The sequence below is a fragment of the Anguilla rostrata genome, chromosome 5 (assembly GCF_018555375.3).
Source record: "Anguilla rostrata isolate EN2019 chromosome 5, ASM1855537v3, whole genome shotgun sequence".
In the NCBI taxonomy this organism is placed as follows: domain Eukaryota; kingdom Metazoa; phylum Chordata; class Actinopteri; order Anguilliformes; family Anguillidae; genus Anguilla; species Anguilla rostrata.
Genome location: NC_057937.1, coordinates 50,098,165 through 50,120,314, shown reverse-complemented (window position 1 = coordinate 50,120,314; position 22,150 = coordinate 50,098,165). Strand labels below are relative to the sequence as shown.

Here is a 22,150-nt window from a genome sequence, read left to right as displayed (position 1 = left end):
AAGAAATCTTTAATAACTTTTTCTCTATTTTGTGTGGTTTATTTCAGACTCATATCCAGGTCCCAAAGAACATATCTTGTACATGTTTAATATTTAAGCTAAGTTAAAGGTGGCAGTTTTCAGCACAAAGCAGGTGTGCACCAGTTGTGTGAGAATAAACTGTAGTTTTTATCCTTTAAGAGACATCAATTGAAAACTGGTGTTGTTTAGTCATATAATTATTATTCTCTTTTGATCGATTAGTAACAATGAATGTCATTTTAATATTACTGTCAAACATTTTTACACGTATTACATAGTGATTGTACAATTTTACAATAAAAAATCTGTTTTAAACTTCAATTCCAATAGTGCTTTGCGTTTGAATCGGAAGTTTCTTCAAGAGAAATTGGCGCTGATCTATCCGGGTACTCAGTTCGTCTCTTCCTTTCGCGCCGGTAGCTGTAGAGCAGCGCGTCCATGTGCGCATCGACTGGGACTTCATAGTTCACAGAACCTATCGAAACCGAGCCATAACACAGTCCAAGACATGGATCCCAACTCCCTGATTGAGGCCCTTCGGGGAACCATGGACCCGAACTTGCGTGAGGCCGCGGAGAGACAGCTGAATGAGGTAGCTAGCTTGCTAAAGTTGGTTAGGGTTCGTGTATCAGGCCTTTTTCAGTAGGAATACTAGCATGGAGTTTAGCTTGTGATTGTGGGATACTGAAAGTCCACCGGGAGACCGATCATGTGTCATTGTTGTTCAGGCAGCTAGCCATTTAAAAATCCTTATACCACACAAGCCGAATATGTACAATTTTTTTTGTCACTGTTAATATTATTTGACGCTTGATTACAGGACGTGATTCAACTTGTGCCGTACACAAGCGATTCTTAACAGTGGCGTGGAGAGGTTACGCTAACCGCTAGCTAGCTCGCTTGTAGATGTCTGTCGTTTTCAAATGCTCGACAGTAGCTTGCTAGCTAACTGCAAAATAAAACCTAATGAACAGCATTATTTAACATTAACTCTGTGTGGCAGTGCTTTTTATTTTCGTGTATTGGTTGTCAACCTAAAGCTAATGTGAAAATAAACAAAGTTAGACGTGGATCCGAATGTCTCACGTGTCACGTAAGCTAACTAGCGCTAGCTGTTAGCTAGCTAGCACTTTCTGGCAATGATATTCATCGGGTAGATGATTGCCGAATCGTTTATGAAATGCGTTTTCGTCTCGTATGGTTCTCGTATTGTTGTAGCCACAAACTAAATTGAGTAGCAGATTGTTCCATTCCATTACAATCCACTTAGCTTAAGCTAACCTGACTGTATTGATGGAAATGAAATTGTCAATTAGAATTAAAACTTGCTAATTAGTACTGGCATTACCAGCTTGTGTAGTTCCCATGGAAACTCTGAGACGCAAGGAGGGGCCTTTTGTAGATAACTGCTTGCCTAAACGTTTATTGTGCTGTATTAATAGCTATCTAATGTTAGCTATTCTTTGCTTATATATGTAAGTTGTTGTCGGGTGAATGTTAGACATTCGCACATAAAGCACAGACATTTAGCTGTTACTTTTGTCTTTGGTAATTTCCTCGGTAATGAGCCGTTGGGTATTGTAGTTAGCGAGAAACTAGTAAGTTGCCATTGATGGCTCGCTAAATGTGCGCAAACGAAAGGTCAACAAGTTAACAGTAAAGTTAGCTCGACATTTCCTTTCCTGGCAAGTGTCAGTGCGCTTGCAGGCTTCTCTTGATTTGACACGTTGCGGCAGCAAACGTAGTCAGCGTTTTCGTTCAATATTATGACCATTGTGTGACGAGCTTCCTGTGTATTTCATTGTTGTGTGTTATAGACATGTCAAAATAAACGGACACACCTTGACAGTGCGTGGTTGAATCATCAAGTCATACAGAGCCACGTGTTGGAGCAGAAGAGAAATTAAATCCTCTCACACAGTAACTAACAGTGGAATTAGGTTTGTTTGACGTAGATTTAAAGTTGCCAGCAAGATATACTTTTTCGTTAAAGAGATAATGTAAAAATATATTTTTAAAGATGAGACATTTGTTGTAAAATACCTTTTTCAAAGTGACCATTTGATCTCTAATGTTAATATACTGCTCGAAAAAGAATAATAACAGAGCAGTTCTACAAACAGCCTTAATGTAACCACAAAGGCTTTTTTTGAAATGAAATAATCGACTTACCTGTGCATGTGCGCAAGGCTGCCATATATCGGTAAAGTTGAGTTTGTCTGACTTAATATCACATTATAAATTATAAAAACAGGTACTGCATAAGTGCATTCAGCTCTAATGTCAGGGTAATTGTTATTGTTAGCTATAAGAGGGGGTATTAAGCAATAAATTAACATTGACTAATTTTAACATTACAAGCACAAATGCTCCATTTAAAATCTCTAGGTTGGTTTTAGTTGCGCAGCGACATGAGTGTGCTCAGGTACACAGAAAATGTCATTTTGACCATGTAAACTACTTGCAGCCAAATGGACTGGAAATATTACAAGAGCTGTTGACAGTGTGTAACTGAAGTGTGTGTGGGTGGGGTTATCCTAGGTTATGAGGCAGATATTCTGGGGTTGGATGAATGTTCACTTGGACTGATTTGTGGCTTTGGGCCCTTGTGAGTCTGAGTCACAGTGTGCGTTATCCAGCGGCAGGTTGAGTTTGCTGGTAACTACGTGGAGGGGGAGGGGGGGATTTTTTACCATCCCCCTACTGATGCAGTTTAATGTATGACAACATGATTGAAAGACAATAAAAATGCATGAGGGCATTTAGCAGTGATGTTATTGTGTGTGGTGAGAAATCGCATCACTTAATGTAATGTCAGTGGTTTAAAATGGGGTTGCTGGGGGCAGGCATGTGCTCTGTCAACTATCGGTTGTATGAGGGGCTCTCATTTCCCTATTAAAATGGACAGTGAATTCTGGCCAGGGTGGTGGTGTCAGGGTGTTCTGGCTTAAGGAGCGCGGACTCGCACTCTGGCGGAGCTCCAGGCTGTGTGAAGCACATGCTCTGATTCTTCTGTGCTGGCACATCTGCAGAGAGCACGCCACCCCACCCGTCTCACTGCGCTCCAACCCAAACTACTCCCTCATTCAGTAGCAGCGGCCATTCGGTTCTTGTCATAATTTCCAGGAAAAATAGGAAAAGGAAGCGGAACTGTAGGGTTTGTCCTAATGGGAACAAACCCTTTGGGCAATTGCTGGAGAGTCTGAAAATAAGAGAGTTTTGTGGCATGGACTTTGGTGGAGTGTTGGTGGACCATGTCCAGTAGTATTGAGGTCTTTTCCCATACCAGTCTTCTTGAGTGTTATCAATGCAGTTTTTTTTTTTTTGAAATAAACCTTTGATAAAAATTAAGAAGCAACAGATAAATACAACTACACTGGACATGCTTGCTGGAGTGGGTGACCATGGTAATGGTACATATGATTTTAACAGATTTGTTACTGTTATTGGCTCCAAGAATGTTTATTGTCATTGTCTGTCGCTACTGCTAAGAGCATTTGCTTCATGGGAGTAATGTGGAAAGTACTTTCATAGACACATTTGTGTACTGGAACATTCCGTTACTCCCCGGGTGGCTTTCTTATGGGAGAACAGTTGATGAGCTGGGCAATGAAATTAATGTCTCGCCACAGAATGTGCTGTGGTTTTTTTTTTTTTAACGGGTTTTGAAACCCATTTAAGGTTTTTTTAAGTAACAGAAAGCAGGAACCTTTTTACAAAAGCATATTTTGTGTGCGGTAGCTTAGTTGTCTGGCCGATCAGTGTGCTGACTCCAATCTTAATTGGAGTCTGAAAATATCGCTCCATGGAAAACATTACAGGAAAGCCTTTGGATGTACATGCTAGACATAAGGCTTCCTCTAGGCAACCAAAAAACTGAGTTTTATGTTCTCATAGAACCACCCTAGGTTTATTAACACAGTTTAATCAACAAGCTGTGTATCAACTGTTTCAGTATCCAAAACAGATAGCTACTGTTAGATTCTAAAACTTTTTTTTGTTTTGATCAGATATTCATGCTATACCGTAACAAGGGGGGGCGACCATGAATAAAGTCTAAACCGCATTTAGCATAGCCCAGTATCCACTATCCAGTATCACCTGAGTGGAGAGCTTCGTGAACACGAGGTTCCCTTTCCTCCAATGTAACAGCGGGAGGGGGTAGAATTAGAATCCGGTGCTGCGCATTAGAGCAGTAGAGCCTGCTAACCCATTTTTATTCTGCCTTTTTGACAGGGACACTCCCAGGTGAACTTTGTCTCAACGCTGCTGCAGGTCACCATGTCCGACCAGCTGGATCTGCCCGTCAGACAAGCAGGTGAGCACTGGCTATTCAGCTAAAGCAGGGAGTGGGAGGGGCATGAGGATTGGGGCACTCGTCATCTCTCAGCCTCTGAAAGCCACCGTGTGATGTCACCGCTGTTCTGCTGGTCCACGTTGTGTTGAGTACTCCTAGCCCTGAAACTCAGAGCGGTGCTGAGGTCATCATCTGGTTTCGTGTACTCGGCTCTGCCTCCAGGCTAAACTGCTAGCTATTTCCAGGAATTCCCCAGTGTACAGCATGCCTCAGTGGCGTGCAACTTTCCCATTCCCCCTGTGTAACTAACACCTGTAGCTTTCTTTCTGTCCACTGCTCCCTGAGTACTTCGTGGTGGCATTCTCTGTCACCCCCCCACCCCCAGGAGGACTGAACGAGGGACATGCCATGCTGACTCATGGGGTGGTACAGTGTGTTATTTGGGAAAGCTGTGTGCCGTGTTCTAGAACAATTCCTGTGTGGTGTTCCTGTATAGTTGTGTGTGTGGTTTGTTGTGTGAATTCAGTCGGCTAGCACCGGAGCATGTATTTGGCTGTTCTTTGAATTTTGGTGTGCTAACACTGCTTTGTTCATTCTCTATGCCATAATATTTGCATGCGTGTTTTATTCTTGGTATTTCAGTGATCTGGCGCATCAGGGTGAATGTTCCCCTGCCCCAGGTCTCTGGTTTAGGTGTGTAGATGAAACGGGTGTTTTTAGATCACTGAAATGAACTGCTGTTCACTATTTCCAGGAGACCTGGTATATTCTTGCGATTGGAATTGCTGGTCGTGAAACAGTTGGGCAACTAGATTTGAAATAAAATCAATCTTGGTTCAATTCACAGCAAAGGTTGGCTCATGACTAAGATAGCGGAGTATATTGCTTATGCGTGACACTAGTTGCTGTGCCTACGAGATGTGTCACGCAGTGGGCCAGGAAGAGTGGGTTTAGCCATGAAACGTGTTGGCTGGAACGCGCAGTAGTCCTAAAATTAGACCTGGCCCGGGCAGCCTTTTGCCGCTTAAGCCCTCCACTGAATAACAGTGTTGAGTTTGTGATCTTGTTTTGTTATGAAGCGCTTCATAAAAGGCCTTTGTATGGGTCTGCATCGCACTGTTCCCTTGATTCTGTAGCTGAGCATGAGAGCAGTGCAGCGGACCGCCCGTTAGCATTCTGCCCTGTCCAGATAGCGTCCCATTCTGCCTGCCTTTCCGTTTCATCTGCGATGTCCCTGCGGCGCTGACACAATGCTGTGTGTCAGCATGAGAGTGCTGATGTCAGATGATAACCGCACAGTTGAGTAACTCTCAGACGGACGCTCTCGGTCCGACAGAGAGGTTTTCCACGAGCAAATTCCGTCAGAGCCATACCCTCGTCCCGTGACTGCTTACCGTTGGCCCGCCTGCAAGGCCCGCCTTCCAATTTGGCCAGATTGAATTTGGGAGCGAGCTGTTGTGCCAGTAGCCTGTGGCTGTGGGCTTGTTCCGTTCCCTCGGGGGAGAGGAGGCGGTGGTCGCCGCTGTCCATGCGGCTCCGACCCCTCGAGCGCCCCCCCGGCGACCCCCCTGGCTTTCTTTGAATGAGGCGTCGTCATGGTAAGTGGACCCGCTAGCATTGTGGGGAAATCGATACCCAGGGACAGGGGAAAGGCGGGGTTACTGGAGGTCTTCCCAGAAGCGCTTCGGTGGAGCCTGTTGTCTCATACTTTTGCTGAGGGAAAGGTGCGTTCTGCTTTAGCTTCAAGTGACCTCGCAAATTAACACAGCCTGAGCAAAGGGCCCTCCATATGAAGTTGGCTCAACACAGCTGAAATAGAATGTATGGCATGTTTCTTGTCAGCAAGACCCTTTATTTATGGAGAATTTAGGCCTATTGCTGAATAGTAGAAGAAATTGCTGCTACAGCAGATAGCAAGTCAATGTTGGCTAATGTAAAATAATGCTAGGGGCAGGCAACACTAGAATAGTTGCAGCCGTGATATGTGAATGTACTGCATTGCAAATGGACGTACAGAACTATACTAAAGCAGTGGTTCAATGAAAGGAGTATAAAATGGTTGGCTGGTGGACACCCCAGGCCCGATCAGTCACATTCGCTGCTTCGGCTCACTTCCTGTTTCCTGGAATAGCAGCACAGCGTGTGCGGAACGGCGGAGCCGCTGCTGAAGCAGACCTGGATGAATAATTTGTTGAATTGATTTGTCCAGCGCCCTGTGATTTAAAGACCGTGGAAGTAAGTAAGGGGCGAAGGATCTGAATGTGAGTCAGGCTCTTAATGACTTTAGCTTGACTGGAATTCACCGCCTGCTTCTCTGAATGGTCTTAGCATTCGCTCCGGAAATGTGTGCAGCAGAAGCCCCATTCAGCTAGCAAGCCAGCAGCTCTGTAAAGTATCCCACACGCTATAATAATAATAAACTTTATTTATATAGCACCTTTCATAGCATAAAATGCAGCTCAAAGTGCTTTACAAGAGAAACAATAGATGTCGGTACCACAGGTATTAAGATAAGATAAAAATAGAAATGAAACAATTCAAACTATTCAGTACAAGATCCTCTCTGTCGCAGAATCCATGGGACCATCCTGAGGCACAGGCCTCATATCTGCTCTATGTAACTATTAGGATGCATCTGTGGAGTTACGCCAAGCAGACAGGCAGACTAGGGCAGGGCGGCTGTTGACCTCTGGATGCCTTGCATTCACTTGTTATGCGTCTTCCGCTTCTTTATGAAGGCATATTTCAGAACGTGTTCATGCCAAAGTGCGAGTCGTGTGAAATGCATGACTCTTTGGACACACCCCTCAGCTGTATTGCCGATCATGGCTGTGCACCTTTTCATCTTATTTTATGTGATTTTTTTAATGGTGAGGATCTTTTGTCATATTCTGCTTGTGAATAGTATCGTTATAGTGAGTATTTTGTGAGTATAGTTGTATATTTTGAGCTTTTATGATCAGAAGTTTTAACTGCCTGTTGGTTAGACACACTCCGTAGTTTGTGGGGTTTGAGTCTGCAACATTTTTCTGTCTGCGAGTCTGTCTCTCGGAATTGAGGTGCGGCACCGTCCAACACGTGGGTCTCTTGGGCGGATGGCATCATAGCTGTGAGTGTGAAATGGTGGCAGGTTCTCGCATTGTTTCCATACGCTTGCATGCTTCTCTGTGCTGCGCGCACACCCTAAAATGGAACACAGACTGTGAAAAAGACGTGTTCATTGTAAACGCTCACAATAGCTGAGCGCAAATTAGAGTTAAGAGCTCCGGGCCATCTCTGCCACAAAGCTGCTGAACTACTGTCCTGTTGGTGTACAGACGGTCGGCGTGTTGACGGTCAGAAAGCGAACACTGGTATGACCAGAGACGCGCCGGTGGCCGGGCGTTACAGGGAGGTGCATTGTGGGATAGAGGGGGCCTCCCGTCACGCCGGGCCCCGTGCAGCGGGGTCGTTCTTCTCCGTCACTGCTCCGGTTGGTTTGGGAGAATGAGTCAGCGGCATCCCGCCGGGGCCTGTGAAGCATAACTCACAGCCTCCCTCCACATTCAAACCCCCAGGGCTACAGCACGCTGGGCCCGAGCGCCGTGCTAAAACAGCACGCAGGCTCTTCACCGGAGAAACCCGAGCCCTGACTGCGGGTGGGGTGAGGGGGGGGGGCTGAATATTTAACAGAAGATGAGTAACACTAATGAACCCAGACGGTGGCTTTGCTGAGCCATGCACACCGCTAATGGGTTTTAAAAGCATGCGTCCCGCTGCTCCTCTGCGCCGGGGGAGAAGACCGGAGGAGACGCCGCCTGGTCACGTGACCTCCTGCCGAGCCCTGCCTCCCGCTTAACATTCAGCTCTCGCCTGCCCCCCCCCCCAGGTGTGATCTACCTGAAGAACATGGTGACGCAGTACTGGAATGAGGGAGAGGTGGCAAGCGGGGAGCAGCCCACCAACCACATCCCAGACGAGGACCGGCTGTTCATCAGGGACAACATCGTGGAGGCCATCATCCACTCCCCTGAGCGCATCCGGTGAGGCTCCCAGCCAGCTGCTCTAAAGCAGCGGCTTAGACCGCTAGAGCTGCCACTCTCCAGGACCAGGGCTGGCCACCGCTGTGCCTGAGCCACCATTAATAATAACATGGGCAGGCAGTGTGAAATGAACTCTCTTTAACCCCTTCTTTCTCTCGCTCCCTTCCTTGTGCGCAGAGTGCAGCTGACGACGTGTATCCACCACATGATCAAGCACGACTACCCCGCCAAGTGGACGGCCATCGTGGACAAGATCGGCTTCTACCTGCAGTCAGACAACAGCGCCGGCTGGCTGGGCATCCTGCTCTGCCTGTACCAGCTGGTCAAGAACTACGAGTGAGACCCCTTACCGTCGCCAAGCAACATTACTTCCTGTCGCCCCCACGCGTTTTATACTCCCTAAATTCCATCAGGTTGTAATGGCGTAGAGTGCGCCATGCTAACCTTAAACATGGCAGCTGGCAGACATGACACATCCGTTTGACTAGTCAGCACTACTGCATGAGGAACCTGGGGCTGTGATCCTATTGGTTGAAGCTCGCCATGCATTTTCAAGAAGCGCATTTTGATTGGCAGGTACAAGAAGCCAGATGAGCGCAGCCCCTTGGTCGCTGCCATGCAGATCTTCATGCCCATGCTGAAGGACCGCTTCATCCAACTGCTCCCTGACCCCTCCAGTGACTCTGTTTTGGTCCAGAAGCAGATTTTCAAGATCCTCTACGCGCTCTTCCAGGTGCCTACCCCTGCACATGCTCCCACCGTGACACCACAACTCTTTCCTGGTCAATCATTTTACACAGGGTTACATGGGGTTCCCTTAGGTTACACAGGGTTCCTGGAAGTTGTTTGAACATTCTTGGAGCCTCTTGAATTCTCAAAAATATAAAGTTTTTGAACAATAACCTATGAGTATGTCTGAATAGTTTTATTGCAATCTAGAAAAGCTTAATGTTCTTAATTTTCAAATGCTATGTAGATTATTCAGGATAATTTGGATTCTGATCTGGATAGCTGTCAACATACTAATCAAAGCGGTTGGTGGATGGATTGGCGTTTTAATGGCAGATACTGGGTCATTTTCAGGTGTAGGCACAGTTTTATTGAAAGTCAGGAACACGTACTATAGCCTCCTGTGCACGCAAGTCATTAAACCTGTGTGAACGCAATGTAAAGTGCCTCTTATTTATAGTCTTGGCCCTAAGCCAGTATGGGAGCCCTGAACACAATATCAGAACTGAAACTCTTTGATTGTTGAATGAGAACTCAACTTTAACCTGCTCTTATTTACATTTGCTATGTAGATATTTTTGATGTAATACTAGTTAAGCAGCTTGTTCAAAGAACTAGCCCTACAGGATTTGAACCTGCAGCCCTTCTTTCCCCATGCTGCACAGTGCAGCGTTTTGGCATTGCGTTTGCTGAAACCAGTCCAGCGTGTAGCAGTGCTGCACACCCCACTGAGAGAGAGCGAGAGTAAAGGAACAGATGACCATCTGGCAGGTCGTAAAGGCTGTGCTGGGCTCTTAGTGCCATCCTGGTGCAGTTAGATAGCACTGTCCCTGCACTGCTCTCTCACCGCCCATGTGAGTGATGGGCTGACGGCAATGCCTGTTTGGATTAATGACATCATTCCTTACCCCTCCCAACAGTACAACCTGCCCCTGGAGCTGATTAATCGGCAGAACCTGACGGAGTGGATGGAGATCTTGAAGACGGTGGTGGACAGAGACGTGCCGCAGGTAGCCGGGGTTGGGCAACGGGCTCTCGGGCCGGTGGAGATGGCAGGCCTATCACGTGGGCTGCGGCTGTTGAATGGTGTCAGCTGGTCTCTCTTGCAGTCAAATGCCTGCTGGCGTAACCGGTTTGACGAGTCTGTTGGGCGGCACGCGTCTCCGCATGCTGCGGACTGAATAAACGGGTTTCGAAAAAAAGTCTTTCAGTCTGGCTGGTGCGGAAGAATAACAGTCACATTTTATTGATCCCCAGTGGGGAAATTGCTGCATTAAAAGAAAAATGCAAATAGTATCCACAATGGGGAAAAAAAAAAATGTAAAAGCCTGTCTGTAGCTTATCGCTACTTGGAGAGAGATTTTATGCCTCATTTGCTGTGCTGTGGCTGTAGCTGGGGTATTCCGGGATGGCAGTAGCATTCCTAATGCGTAGCGGTTTGAGCCAGTCCAGGTTTCATTAGCAGCAGGTCAGTGGACTGAGTGGGAACTGCCTTTTAGTGGTACGCTATGCCCGTAACAGCCCCGTGTTAGAGATTTAAACCACCAGCTGCATAGCGTACGGACGTGGGTGGAAGCTGTGAGCTCGAAGTGCAGGAACAGTGCATTAGGGCAGGAAAAACGGAATCAGATCTGTTTCACACCCCCTCCCCCCATTTTCTCCCCCCCCCCCCCCCCCCCCCCCGCCCCCCCCGCAGGAGACGCTGCAGGTGGATGAGGACGACCGGCCCGAGCTGCCCTGGTGGAAGTGTAAGAAGTGGGCTCTGCACATCCTGGCCCGGCTCTTTGAAAGGCAAGCCCCCTCCCCACCCCCCTACACTCACACCTATGCATTTTGCTGAATGGCTCCTGTGACAAGTATACCAGCTAACGTGAATGCCATTATCAACTATATGCAAAAATTGAGATTAGACTAACTAGAAGGCTAGCTAATGTGTTTATTAATCGGCGTATTGCTAAGCGAGCACTGCCAGGCTAGCCACCAAACTAGCCCGTTAAACCCAACGGTGACGTGCGAGCCGCCTCGCTGATGGAAACACATTTGGTTCATTAGACGGGCAGCCAGCTAACCCTTGGCTGTGTCTTGGGACATTTATTATGGACGTGGCCTGTTCTTTATTAGGAGCATTTGTGGATGCTTTCAGCCTAAATGGGCTTTCAAATCAGCTTGATTATGGCATTATATTTCTGTGTAGCATGTCGTTTGGTGCCACGTCTGCAGGGCCCTGGATTCCTGCCCTGTTAGATTAGAGATTGTTTGGTGAATTAATCGCATTCGCCTGGGAGGCTGCTCACTCGTGCGGTCGTTAGCGTGCGGCGGTGTGGAACGCGCGTGTTGGCGCGCGCCCTGACTGTCTCCGCTCTCCGCTGTGCTTCCCGCAGGTACGGCAGTCCGGGGAACACCACCAAAGAGTACACGGAGTTCGCCGACCTGTTCCTGAAGGGCTACGCCGTGTCCGCGCAGCAGGTGGGCGTGGCCGCCGGCTCTCGGGCGTTAGCGCGCGCCACGCGGTGTGTTTAGCGGACGGAAGCTCACAGGCTGTGGTCTCGCTCCCCGCAGGTCCTGCTCAAGGTCCTTTATCAGTTCAAGGAGAAGCAGTATGTAGCACCCAGAGTCCTGCAGCAGACCCTCAACTACATCAACCAGGGCATCGCCCACGCCATCACCTGGAAGAACCTCAAGCCGCATATCCAGGTAGAACACTCACACACGCGCGCACCCACACACACACCACCACGGGGGGCGTCCCCAGGACCGAACGTGTGAGCCACTGACATACCCTGTCCTTGCTCCTGTCTCTCTCCCTGTGTGTACTGAACTTTAGGGTAAGTAACGGGTTTATGCCTTAGCCCATGAGAGGCAATCCTGCTTCAGGGCTGTGCCTCGGTCCCTGCCAGCTCAATATTACACCCCCCTCTTGGTTCATTCTAATTAGCCCTGCTGTATTAATCTGTAATATGCTAAACTGTGCTGTGCGTGGATCAATTGGTCATGCCTAGCTGTGGGCTGTCAACATGGGGCCATTAAATGCTGACAGCACAATTACCTGCTTGGTTGGTTTTGGTTGTCAATGTCTGTGCGTTCGGTGGCAGCAGGCTCTCGGGCTGTCGGCCCGCAGAGCGTGCGGTTTCCTGGCTGTGTGGAGGCCGGTGTGCGCGGTGTCCGTCCGTGTTCAGCGCCGCCGTCCGTCTGTGTCTTACAGTCTGGACAGCGGTGCTCACGCCACACCCACAGCCACAGAGACACTGGAGATCATAGTACTGGTCCAGTGATGTCTTACTGACTGCTCACCACTGACCAGCCTCCAAACTCTCCTACAAGCCTAACACTTACCAGCCAATACACTCTCTTACGAGCCTAAAACTTACCAGCCATTGCACCCTTCTACAAACTCACCCTTGTCCAAGCTCTCCTACAAGCCTAACCACCAGCCTTAACACCCTTCTACAAGCTCAGTACTGACCTCCTTCCAAACTCTCCTACAAGCCTAACTCATACCAGCCAATACACTGTCCTACAAAAGCTCGCCACTGACCAACCCTCTTTTACCTCTGAAATTTAGCGGCTGTGTTTGGACAGTGCTGTGACTGCGTCTGTCTGTGGTTCTAGGGGATTATTCAGGACGTGGTCTTCCCCCTTATGTGCTACACAGACAGCGACGAGGAGCTCTGGCAGGAGGATCCTTACGAGTACATCCGCATGAAGTTTGGTAAGACCTTACGCCACTGTGACTGTGCGCGGGGCCGGATGGTCGGCTCCTGCTTTACTTCCTCCTCCGCTGCTTCCTTATTTTAGTGGTGCGCAATGCTGAATGTGTTGCTAAGCCAGCACAGCAACGCCTGTGAATATGAGGCTGCAAACCAGAATGCTGTGAAATGGCAGGTGTTGAGAAACAAGCCTGTGGGGCTGAAGCCGTGTATAAATTCCCCGTGCTGCCACGCTATTGTTTTAGCCTTCGCTGTCGTTACTTATACTGTGAAGCTCTTAACTCGCCGTAATGAACAACGACACTCCTAACCCGCTGATGAAACGTTTTAGAGTCGCAAGGACTTGCTCAGAGAGCGGCATTATCTCTGCTGCAGGCTCTTAATCGCGCTGTCTGAATGGCTCCTGCCTGCTCGCTCCTGGGAGAGCGGGCGCGGCGGTTACTTTGTCATCCGGCAGGAATGCTCTGGCTCTGCCCTAGCGACCGGTCTCGGTGGCTTTGATTGGTTGAGGAGGCTCTAATGGGAGCCTGCAGCAGGTCCCGCTGCTCAGCGCTGCTCGGAAGCAGAGAGGCGGCTCGCGTTCACGGTTTCTGTGTCCGCTTCTCTCCCTCAGACGTGTTCGAGGACTTCATCTCCCCCACCACCGCGGCCCAGACCCTGCTCTTCACGTCCTGCAACAAGAGGAAAGAAGTGAGTCTGCCAGCCTCGTCGCTTACCGTCGCTCCCCTCCCTCCCCCTGGTCCCTCCCCTTCCCCCACAACCCAGTAACCCCACCCATCCCATTAGTCACAGTCCCCTCGGTCACAATCGTCACAGTCCACTTTATCACGATGTAGACTCCCTGCCACCCAGTCAGTCAGTGCTCCTCTGCATTCTGGTCATTACCCCATCCCCTAGGTAGTGATGACTCCTTTCCATCCCAGTCATTAACTCCGCCCCCAGTCAGTCATTACTCCTCTGCATGCCAATCAGCACTACAGCCCCCTGTTAATTTCCATGCTCCCCGGACTCTGTCATTAGCACCCCCCTCCGCACAGATTGTAATGCAGTGCTAACAGCATTATGAAAGCTGCAACAGCTGCTATGTTCTTGGGACTTTGTTCACAAAGTGAGCTCGTTAGGTAGTTTTCTCATGGCTGTGAAAGTGAATTTAATTACTAGGTTGTATTTGTGACTGAATCATTTTCATTTCATACATGGGATATTATGGGATGTAGCGTGTTCCTGTATTTCTGTCATGCTTCCTGGCTGTGCGGTGGCCGGTGTGCGCGGTGTCCATCCGTGTTCAGCGCCGCCGTCCGTCTGTGTCTTACAGTCTGGACAGCGGTGCTCACGCCACACCCACAGCCACAGAGACACTGGAGATCATAGTACTGGTCCAGTGATGTCTTACAGACTGCTCACCACTGACCAGCCTCCAAACTCTCCTACAAGCCTAACACTTACCAGCCAGTACACTGTCCTACAAGCCTGAAACTTACTAGCCATTACACCCTCCTACAAGCCTAATATTTGCAGGCCATTACACCCTCCTGTCCTCCAAGCTCAGCACTGACTAGCCTCCATGACTTCCTACAAGCCTAACACTTACCAGCCAATACACTCTCTGACGAGCCTAAAACTTACCAGCCGATGTATTCTCCTACGTGCCTAGAACCTATCAGTCACTACACTCTCCTATAAGCCTAACACTTACCTGCCATTACACCCACCTACAAGCCTAATATTTACAGGCCACCCTCCTGTCCTCCAAGCCCACCACCGATTAGCCTCCATGACCTCCTACAAGCCTAACACTTTCCAACCATTACACCCTACAAGCTCAGCGCTGACCAGCCTCTTGACGAAGGGGAACCCTGGTCATCCCACTAAATTTGAATGTACGTCTCTTCATTTGGATCTCAGGTGCTTCAGAAGACCATGGGCTTCTGCTACCAGATCCTCACCGAACCCACCGCTGACCCACGCAAGAAAGATGGCGCTCTCCATATGATCGGCTCTCTGGCAGAAATCTTACTGAAGGTGAAGCTCTCCTCCAATCTGAGCACGCTCACTCGGCGGCTGGCCTGTCACAGACAAGCCTGCATTTTACTGATGTCACTGCAAAGAAACACGAGTTAGGCCACTGTACTGGGTTTTTGTGTCATGCTGCATTGATATTTCCCTGTAAATCAAAGATATGGTGCATTAATTTCTGCTAAGTCTTTGTTTGAGGACACATTGGGGTGATGCTGATGCTCCTTTCCCACACAGAAAAAGATCTACAAAGACCAGATGGAGTTCATGCTGCAGAACCACGTCTTCCCCCTGTTCAGTAGTGAGCTGGGCTACATGAGAGCCAGGGTGAGAATTACACCTTATGAAACGTATCTGAATGCTGATGTAGAAGGCCAGTCATTTTATAGATTAGGATTTATATTGGCCAGCTCAAGGAATGTATAAAATGATTAAGATGTAAGCTTTGGGTTCTTTGAAGATGAATAATGTCATTTATTTTGCCATCTGTGAGATGAATGTCTATATGGCCTAACATGGTTGTGCATGTAATAACCTGCAAGCTAAAGACATTCATAGGGTAGCGAACAATATTTTCTGTGAGGCTGCCAGATGTCAATGTAGCATACAACTGGGCGTAGAAAAATAGTCAAAATCGGGATACAAATAGTGATTATCTCAAGGACACACAAAAAAAAAGAGTATTGTGCTTGATGTGAGACCGCGCACTTGATCTTGGTGATGCCGCACAGTGTAGTTTGAGTGAGGAGTATGTGTCATGCAGTGTAACTGCATTGCTGACACCTCTCCCTCCCCCTCCAGTGTGTCATGCAGTGTAACTGCATTGCTGACACCTCTCCCTCCCCCTCCAGTGTGTCATGTAGTGTAACTGCATTGCTGACACCTCTCCCTCCCCCTCCAGTGTGTCATGCAGTGTAACTGCATTGCTGACACCTCTCCCTCCCCCTCCAGTGTGTCATGCAGTGTAACTGCATTGCTGACACCTCTCCCTCCCCCTCCAGTGTGTCATGCAGTGTAACTGCATTGCTGACACCTCTCCCTCCCCCTCCAGTGTGTCAGACTGTGTAACTTCAGCCCTAACGCCCCTCCCTGCGTCTCCAGGCTTGCTGGGTCCTGCACTACTTCTGCGAGGTCAAGTTCAAGAGCGACCAGAACCTGCAGACGGCCCTGGAGCTGACCCGACTCTGCCTCATCAACGACAACGAGATGCCCGTCAAAGTGGAGGCCGCCATCGCCCTGCAAGTGCTCATCAGCAACCAGGAGAAAGGTACCCGTCCCCTGCCCTGCGAGGGCTTCGCCAGGAAGCGCTTATTAATTGAGTGTCCTAACAGCCTCGTGGCTACCTCCTAGATGACTGAGTTGAGCGATTGCAGATGAGTCATCCTGTGAAGCGCTGGTGCTGTTTTTTTATCTGCATAATGGTCTGAAGGCGTCTGTTCTGTGTTCTCTCTCTCTCTCTCAGCCAAGGAATACATCACGCCATACATCCGGCCGGTGATGCAGGCGCTCCTCCACATCGTCCGGGAAACGGAGAACGATGACCTCACCAACGTCATCCAGAAAATGATCTGCGAGTACAGCGAGGAGGTCACGCCCATTGCCGTGGAGATGACCCAGCATTTGGTGAGCGGCCAATCGGTACCTGCCGCTGGTGCAGCTGGTAACCTAGGTTACTGTTTAAGGGTTGTTCAGCCTGCTTCATTCCTGGCCAGATAGGTCTATTGTGGTTTTTGATTCACTATCCGTTCCAACCAGGGGTTCCCAGTCTATTTTAAGGTTCTCTCAAATAGTCTTTGTGGCTGAGGACCCCTACTTCAATGGATGGATGCTAGTTGAAAAACACCTTGGCTTTATCCTCTGATGTTCTTTCTCTCCCTCCCTCCCTCCCCCTCCCCCCTGCTGCCATCCCCAGGCGATGACCTTTAATCAGGTGATCCAGACGGGTCCTGACGAAGAGGGCGGTGATGACAAAGCAGTGACAGCCATGGGAATCCTGAACACCATCGACACACTGCTCAGTGTGGTGGAGGACCACAAGGAGGTCAGTGGGGCACCCAGTCTTCTCCATAAGAATAGTTTCAGAATAGTTACAGTCTGTGCTCTCAGCCCCCCCCCCCCACCCCTCCCAACACAAAGATAGTTGATTCTGTTTGCATTTGACCTATGCACAAAAGGTTTTTTTATTGTAGGTAAACTCCTTCACAGCCTGATAGTAATATTGTGCACTCTAGCCCTTCCCCTTACGCTGTGTTGTGTTTGCAGTCTAGCTGCACAGGGCATTGTCCTTTTGGTGGGGCTTTGTGTTTGTGTGGCTGGTTCCTGTAAGCTACACACACAATGACACTGATGCTTTGCCGTTTCAGATCACCCAGCAGTTGGAGGGAATCTGCTTGCAGGTGATAGGGACTGTGCTGCAGCAGCACGTCTTGGGTGAGTTCCGGCTTCCTACTCCGCCACATTCCTGGTCACTGAGTCCTCCACGGACATATCACTCTTGGACTTGGCTCGGTCTTACCCTGGCGTGTGTGCGCTTTCCCAGAGTTCTACGAGGAGATCCTGTCCCTGGCCCACAGCCTGACGTGTCAGCAGGTGTCCCCGCAGATGTGGCAGCTCCTCCCATTGGTCTTTGAGGTGTTCCAGGAGGACGGCTTCGACTACTTCACAGGTACACAGCGTCCGTCCTGCCTTCTTCTCTGAGAACTTCCAGCTCAACAGGTGATTGGGTGCCAGGGGTCAGGGGGTGTGTCCTGTGTTGCTGATGCGCTCTTTTTTCACACAGACATGATGCCTCTTCTGCACAACTACGTGACCGTGGACACCGACACGCTCCTGTCCGACACCAAATACTTGGAGATGATCTACAGTATGTGCAAGAAGGTAACTGCCTGACGCGTTTGCTTGGTTTTACGGTGTCGCTTTTCATGAAAAGTTTGCGAAGGGTTATAAGCTTATTCCTTTATTGTAGGTTCTGACAGGGGACCCAGGGGAGGACCCAGAGTGCCATGCAGCCAAGCTATTGGAAGTCATCATACTGCAGTGCAAAGGGCGTGGCATTGACCAGGTACTTTATCGGACATTTATTTCATCTGAAATGTCAGTTGCTGACCAGTATTTACAGTAAACTCCTGGTGGATAATGGTGGGTAGGTAATTAAGGGGGATTGCAGTAACAGTAGTCAGTAAGTGAACAAGGCACACAGATCAACATGCCTTTTCTTGTGCATGCATGTTCTTTTATGCACGCACATTCATAGAAAGGTTGTGTTAGTATGTGATGAGTTTTTATGAGCTTTCAACCCATGTGTTTTATATACTGGCTGCATATAAAGCTGTGCGTGTACCAAGACAGTTCCTGGGTTTCAGGAGCTTTATATTGGCCCCTATATGGGGACTGAACATCTTTATGGAAACTATCTTTAGACACAACCTTATAAAAGCCTCTAGGCAGTGTGTGACCTGACTGGGCGAGGACGGTATGGATTTGAGCGCGTTGAGCCTCATGTGACCTCACTGGGAGAGCAGGTGTGGGTTTGAGTGCTCAGTCATGTGACCTGGGTTTGAGCGCGCTGCACCGCCCCCTGCAGGTGGTGCCCCTGTTCGTGGCGGCGGCACTGGAGAGGCTGACGCGGGAGGTGAAGACCAGCGAGCTGAGGACCATGTGCCTGCAGGTGGCCATCGGCGCCCTGTACTACAGCCCCCCCCTGCTGCTCAACACGCTGGAGAACCTGCGCTTCCCCAACAACACCGAGCCCATCACCAACCACTTCATCTCTCAGTGGCTCAAGGACATCGACTGCTTCCTGGGGTAGGCCCGTCCGCTCCGTTTGACCGTCTGGCCTTGTGCTTCTGCGACAGGCATTAGATCAGAACCAGAAATAATAGAAGTATTATTTTTAATTTAGTGTAGACTGAGCAAATGCTCTATCCCCCACTTTTACCTGCACATAAATAATTTCTCAAGTGGACTGAGACAGATTTGGATTATTTAAGGAGTGAGTGCTTCCTGAGTCACCCTCACTGAGGTCTACTCGGTGAGCTCACAGCTCTGACTCACTGCGAGTAACATACAGGTGTGCTGTCTGCAGTGCACACTCAGCACTGCTTAGCTGCTGGGTCTTTGATCCTCTGTGCTGTGCTTGGTCCTCTGTGGTGCCCTGGGTTTGATACTCTGCTGTGTTTGATACTCTGTGCAGCTCTCTGTGTGATTTCCGTGCTGAGCTGTGTTGTATCTCCAGTACTGGTGCTAAACTGTATTGGATCTCTGTGCTGAACTGTGTTGGATCTCTGTGCCGGTGCTGAGCTGTGTTTGCGGTCCTCAGGCTCCACGACAGGAAGATGTGCGTGCTGGGCCTGTGCGCGCTCATGGACCTGGAGCAGCGGCCGCAGGCCATCAACCAGGTGGCTGGCCAGCTGCTCCCCGCCACCATCCTGCTCTTCAACGGCCTGAAGAGGGCGTACGCCTGCCGGGCCGAGCACGAGAACGACGAGGACGACGACGACGAGGACGGCGAGGAGGACGAGGAGCACGGTAAGACGAGGGAGAGGGGAGGGGGGAGAGGGGGGGCGGATGGGGACCCCGCCGCCTGCTTTCTGGCCGACCGGGAGAGGGGAGCCTAAACGTTGGGGGGGTCTGTGTCCGCAGCGGAGCTGGGCAGCGATGAGGACGACATTGACGAGGAGGGCCAGGAGTACCTGGAGATGCTGGCCAAGCACGCGGGCGAGGACGGCGACGACGAGGACTGGGAGGAGGATGACGCGGAGGAGACGGCCCTGGAGGGCTACACCACCGCCGTGGACGACGAGGACAACCTGGTGGACGAGTACCAGATCTTCAAGGTCATCCTGCAAAGTAAGAGCATGCGCCTGCAGGCATTCACCTGGCTCAAAATGGGGTAGAGGCAGTACTTTAATGGTGATCATGTGAACACATTTTCCTCGTCTTGTTGGTAATGGGAATTACACTTTTTAAAGGACAGTAATGATCAGATGATGACTATACTGTCTTCACCTGCTGCTCATGAACTCACTCACGAATAAATAAATTGGTTATTGTAAACATTAAACTGATAAGATGTAATTTAGGAAACTTTTTTTGAAAATATTGGACATGCTTGGGTGCAAAAGAAAACTAGATTTATGCTACCTGTCCTAATGTAGTGAACTCAGTGTGACTTCTGGTCATGCACTCCGTGCATATAGTACTGTAGCTTAGCCTTCTCCGGTAGCGCCTTTCCTGGTGCAGTGTGCTGATTACGATACAGCGCCACATCGGAGTAATGCTGCCAGTGCAGTTACAAATTATGGAAATCCACCGAGCACATCGCTTGTATTTATAATGTTTTTTCGTGCCGACACTGGTCAGAATTTTGTGGAGGTGGCACAAAATCGGATTGCGGTGGCTGGCTCAGAATCGTCTATGCAGGAAAAACCCTGGGCTGTCCTCTGCATTGTCTTGCCTGCTAGATCAGGGTTTCTCCAATTAGTCATATTAAAGGGTAGTATAAAATGGAATTAACAAGTTTGTTTATAACTTTAGTTTGAGTGTCAGCTTTTCCTCATTATCAAGTAAATGTAAGTCTACAATTAAACCCCTGACCCATGTTCATGTGTTGTCATTTCTGTGGTTTAAAAAAAAAAAAATCACTTTTTTTTTCTTCTATTCTTCACGATCATTTGTGGGCTGTAGTAGCTCTGAGTAAAATGTTCTTCTTAAAGAAAGGCTAAATTACTGAGACCTTATGTTTAAACATGTCACGGGCTAACCTTCCTTTTTTCCGGTCTTATTCCAGATATACAGACGCGAGACCCAGCGTGGTACCAGGCGCTCACCCAGACTCTCGATGAAGAACAAGGAAAGCAACTTCAAGATATCGCCACACTCGCAGACCAGAGGCGAGCCGCGCACGGTATGTTCAGCTGTTCGAAAATTTAATTTGAAATGACCAAGAGGACCCAACAGTCATGGGCCAGGATGTTAATCGATTTTCTCCTTTATATTCCAGAATCGAAAATGATTGAGAAGCACGGCGGATACAAGTTCACCGCTCCAGTGGTGCCAACCAACTTCAATTTTGGAGGCAACGCTCCAGGAATGAATTGAGTCGTCCTCTCCCTTTCTTACTCTCTGACTGATTGTAGTGAAGTGAAAATAAGCTTGTGTTGTTCCCTCAAGTAGTGGTTCCAGAGCTGGTTCTTCTCACTCACTCTTCAACCTGGACTGTATGAATTTGGACTTGGCACCAGAAGATGTGGGAAAGCAACCAAATGCAACCAATGGCTGGGAAAACTTAGAGAATTTGAACGTGAAGCAAGAAAGAAGAAAAAGCAGCTCCAAAAAACGTCCTATGGAATCCAAATTGTGGAGGGGGTTACCATAATGGCAGCTCTTTTTCTCTGTCCTCGTGAACCAGCTGGGGACAAAATCCAATAAATACAAAATTGACAATAGGGCATAAAGGCTTAATTGATTTCACAGTATAGTCTAGAACACCACTCTTTAAATTTATACCTATGGCAGTAGTGTTTGTCTACATTTTTTGCATTAACAAATTGCCATGTTTATGTATATAAGCCAAGGTTCTGTTGTAGCCTTGTGGAATGACCTTAGGCATTTGGAAGGTGTAAGCGAGTGTATTCATATGTAGCATATTGGATACATGTCATGGCTCTACACAATGCCTGATATCTGTAAATTAATGACTAGCACTTTCTTAGTGTTCAGGTCTCCTAGCCTTCTGTATCAGACTGCAAATTTTTAAAAAATCAATTGAGATTATTTAAAAAAATGACAGGTGTTAACTTTATTACACTGCAGGTGACTTCTGGTTGTGGCTGGTTGTCACGTGTACGGATGTTATGTTGTATAATCGGTGACATCACTGCTACCAAAATGGCTACACTCTGGGATCCTGGGACAAAAGAGGAAAGCTCTTGGTCTTCGATTTGGACATAAGTTGTGTTGTAAGCACTGAAAGTCGGTTGAATACTTCATTGAAGCATGTACAATTGGACTTGATCATGAAGCTCTCAAACATTTGGTTGATGTATGAATGAGCCATCTATATATACAACAATATATTAAAAACAAAAGTTGGGATACATGTGATGGAGTCTTCTACAAGGATGATGAATATTTTCAGGTTATGAACAGTGCATGGTGCATATTTTCTCTGAGAATTGGTTCTTAAGATGGGTACCTGAAAGGATTGCTTTGAATTTTTACAGTTGTCCTCTTGGTCTTTAGTCTTTAATATTTAATGATACATTTTCAGGTTTGTGGGAGCACTTGCCCTATCTTTAATATTATTCAGCACTTGAACTCAATTTTTAAAACTGGATAATCTTTTCTGTTCTAAAACA

General features: G+C 48.4%; 1 protein-coding gene and 2 non-coding genes across 3 annotated transcripts; all 3 read left to right on the top strand.

The window, feature by feature from the left end:
• The first annotated feature begins 407 nt into the window (after window positions 1-407).
• Window positions 408-21,896, top strand: LOC135255563 (importin-7-like). The gene is made up of 25 exons (XM_064336907.1): window positions 408-613; window positions 4,258-4,339; window positions 8,187-8,340; window positions 8,518-8,676; window positions 8,917-9,073; window positions 9,990-10,079; window positions 10,766-10,860; window positions 11,451-11,535; window positions 11,629-11,763; window positions 12,679-12,778; window positions 13,390-13,466; window positions 14,682-14,798; window positions 15,030-15,119; window positions 15,894-16,059; window positions 16,255-16,415; window positions 16,705-16,833; window positions 17,156-17,222; window positions 17,332-17,457; window positions 17,572-17,669; window positions 17,758-17,853; window positions 18,376-18,596; window positions 19,111-19,319; window positions 19,434-19,640; window positions 20,581-20,697; window positions 20,794-21,896. Exons 1-25 carry the CDS (start codon window positions 530-532, stop codon window positions 20,889-20,891), a joined length of 3,120 nt encoding a protein of 1,039 aa, XP_064192977.1. The 5' UTR covers window positions 408-529; the 3' UTR covers window positions 20,892-21,896.
• Window positions 12,211-12,391, top strand: LOC135256207 (small nucleolar RNA SNORA23). The gene has a single exon (XR_010330412.1). It is a non-coding gene; the product is annotated as a small nucleolar RNA SNORA23 (small nucleolar RNA).
• Window positions 14,031-14,211, top strand: LOC135256208 (small nucleolar RNA SNORA23). Its single transcript, XR_010330413.1, has one exon. It is a non-coding gene; the product is annotated as a small nucleolar RNA SNORA23 (small nucleolar RNA).
• Window positions 21,897-22,150: the final 254 nt, after the last annotated feature.

Excerpts from the sequence above, each read along its gene's own strand:
- LOC135255563 (XM_064336907.1), top strand. The coding sequence starts at position 530 with ATGGATCCCAACTCCCTGATTGAGGCCCTTCGGGGAACCATGGACCCG. Across the intron at positions 8,677-8,916 it reads CAGCTGGTCAAGAACTACGA|GTACAAGAAGCCAGATGAGC; the intron begins GTGAGACCCCTT and ends TTTGATTGGCAG. Across the intron at positions 15,120-15,893 it reads TGGGCTACATGAGAGCCAGG|GCTTGCTGGGTCCTGCACTA; the intron begins GTGAGAATTACA and ends CTGCGTCTCCAG.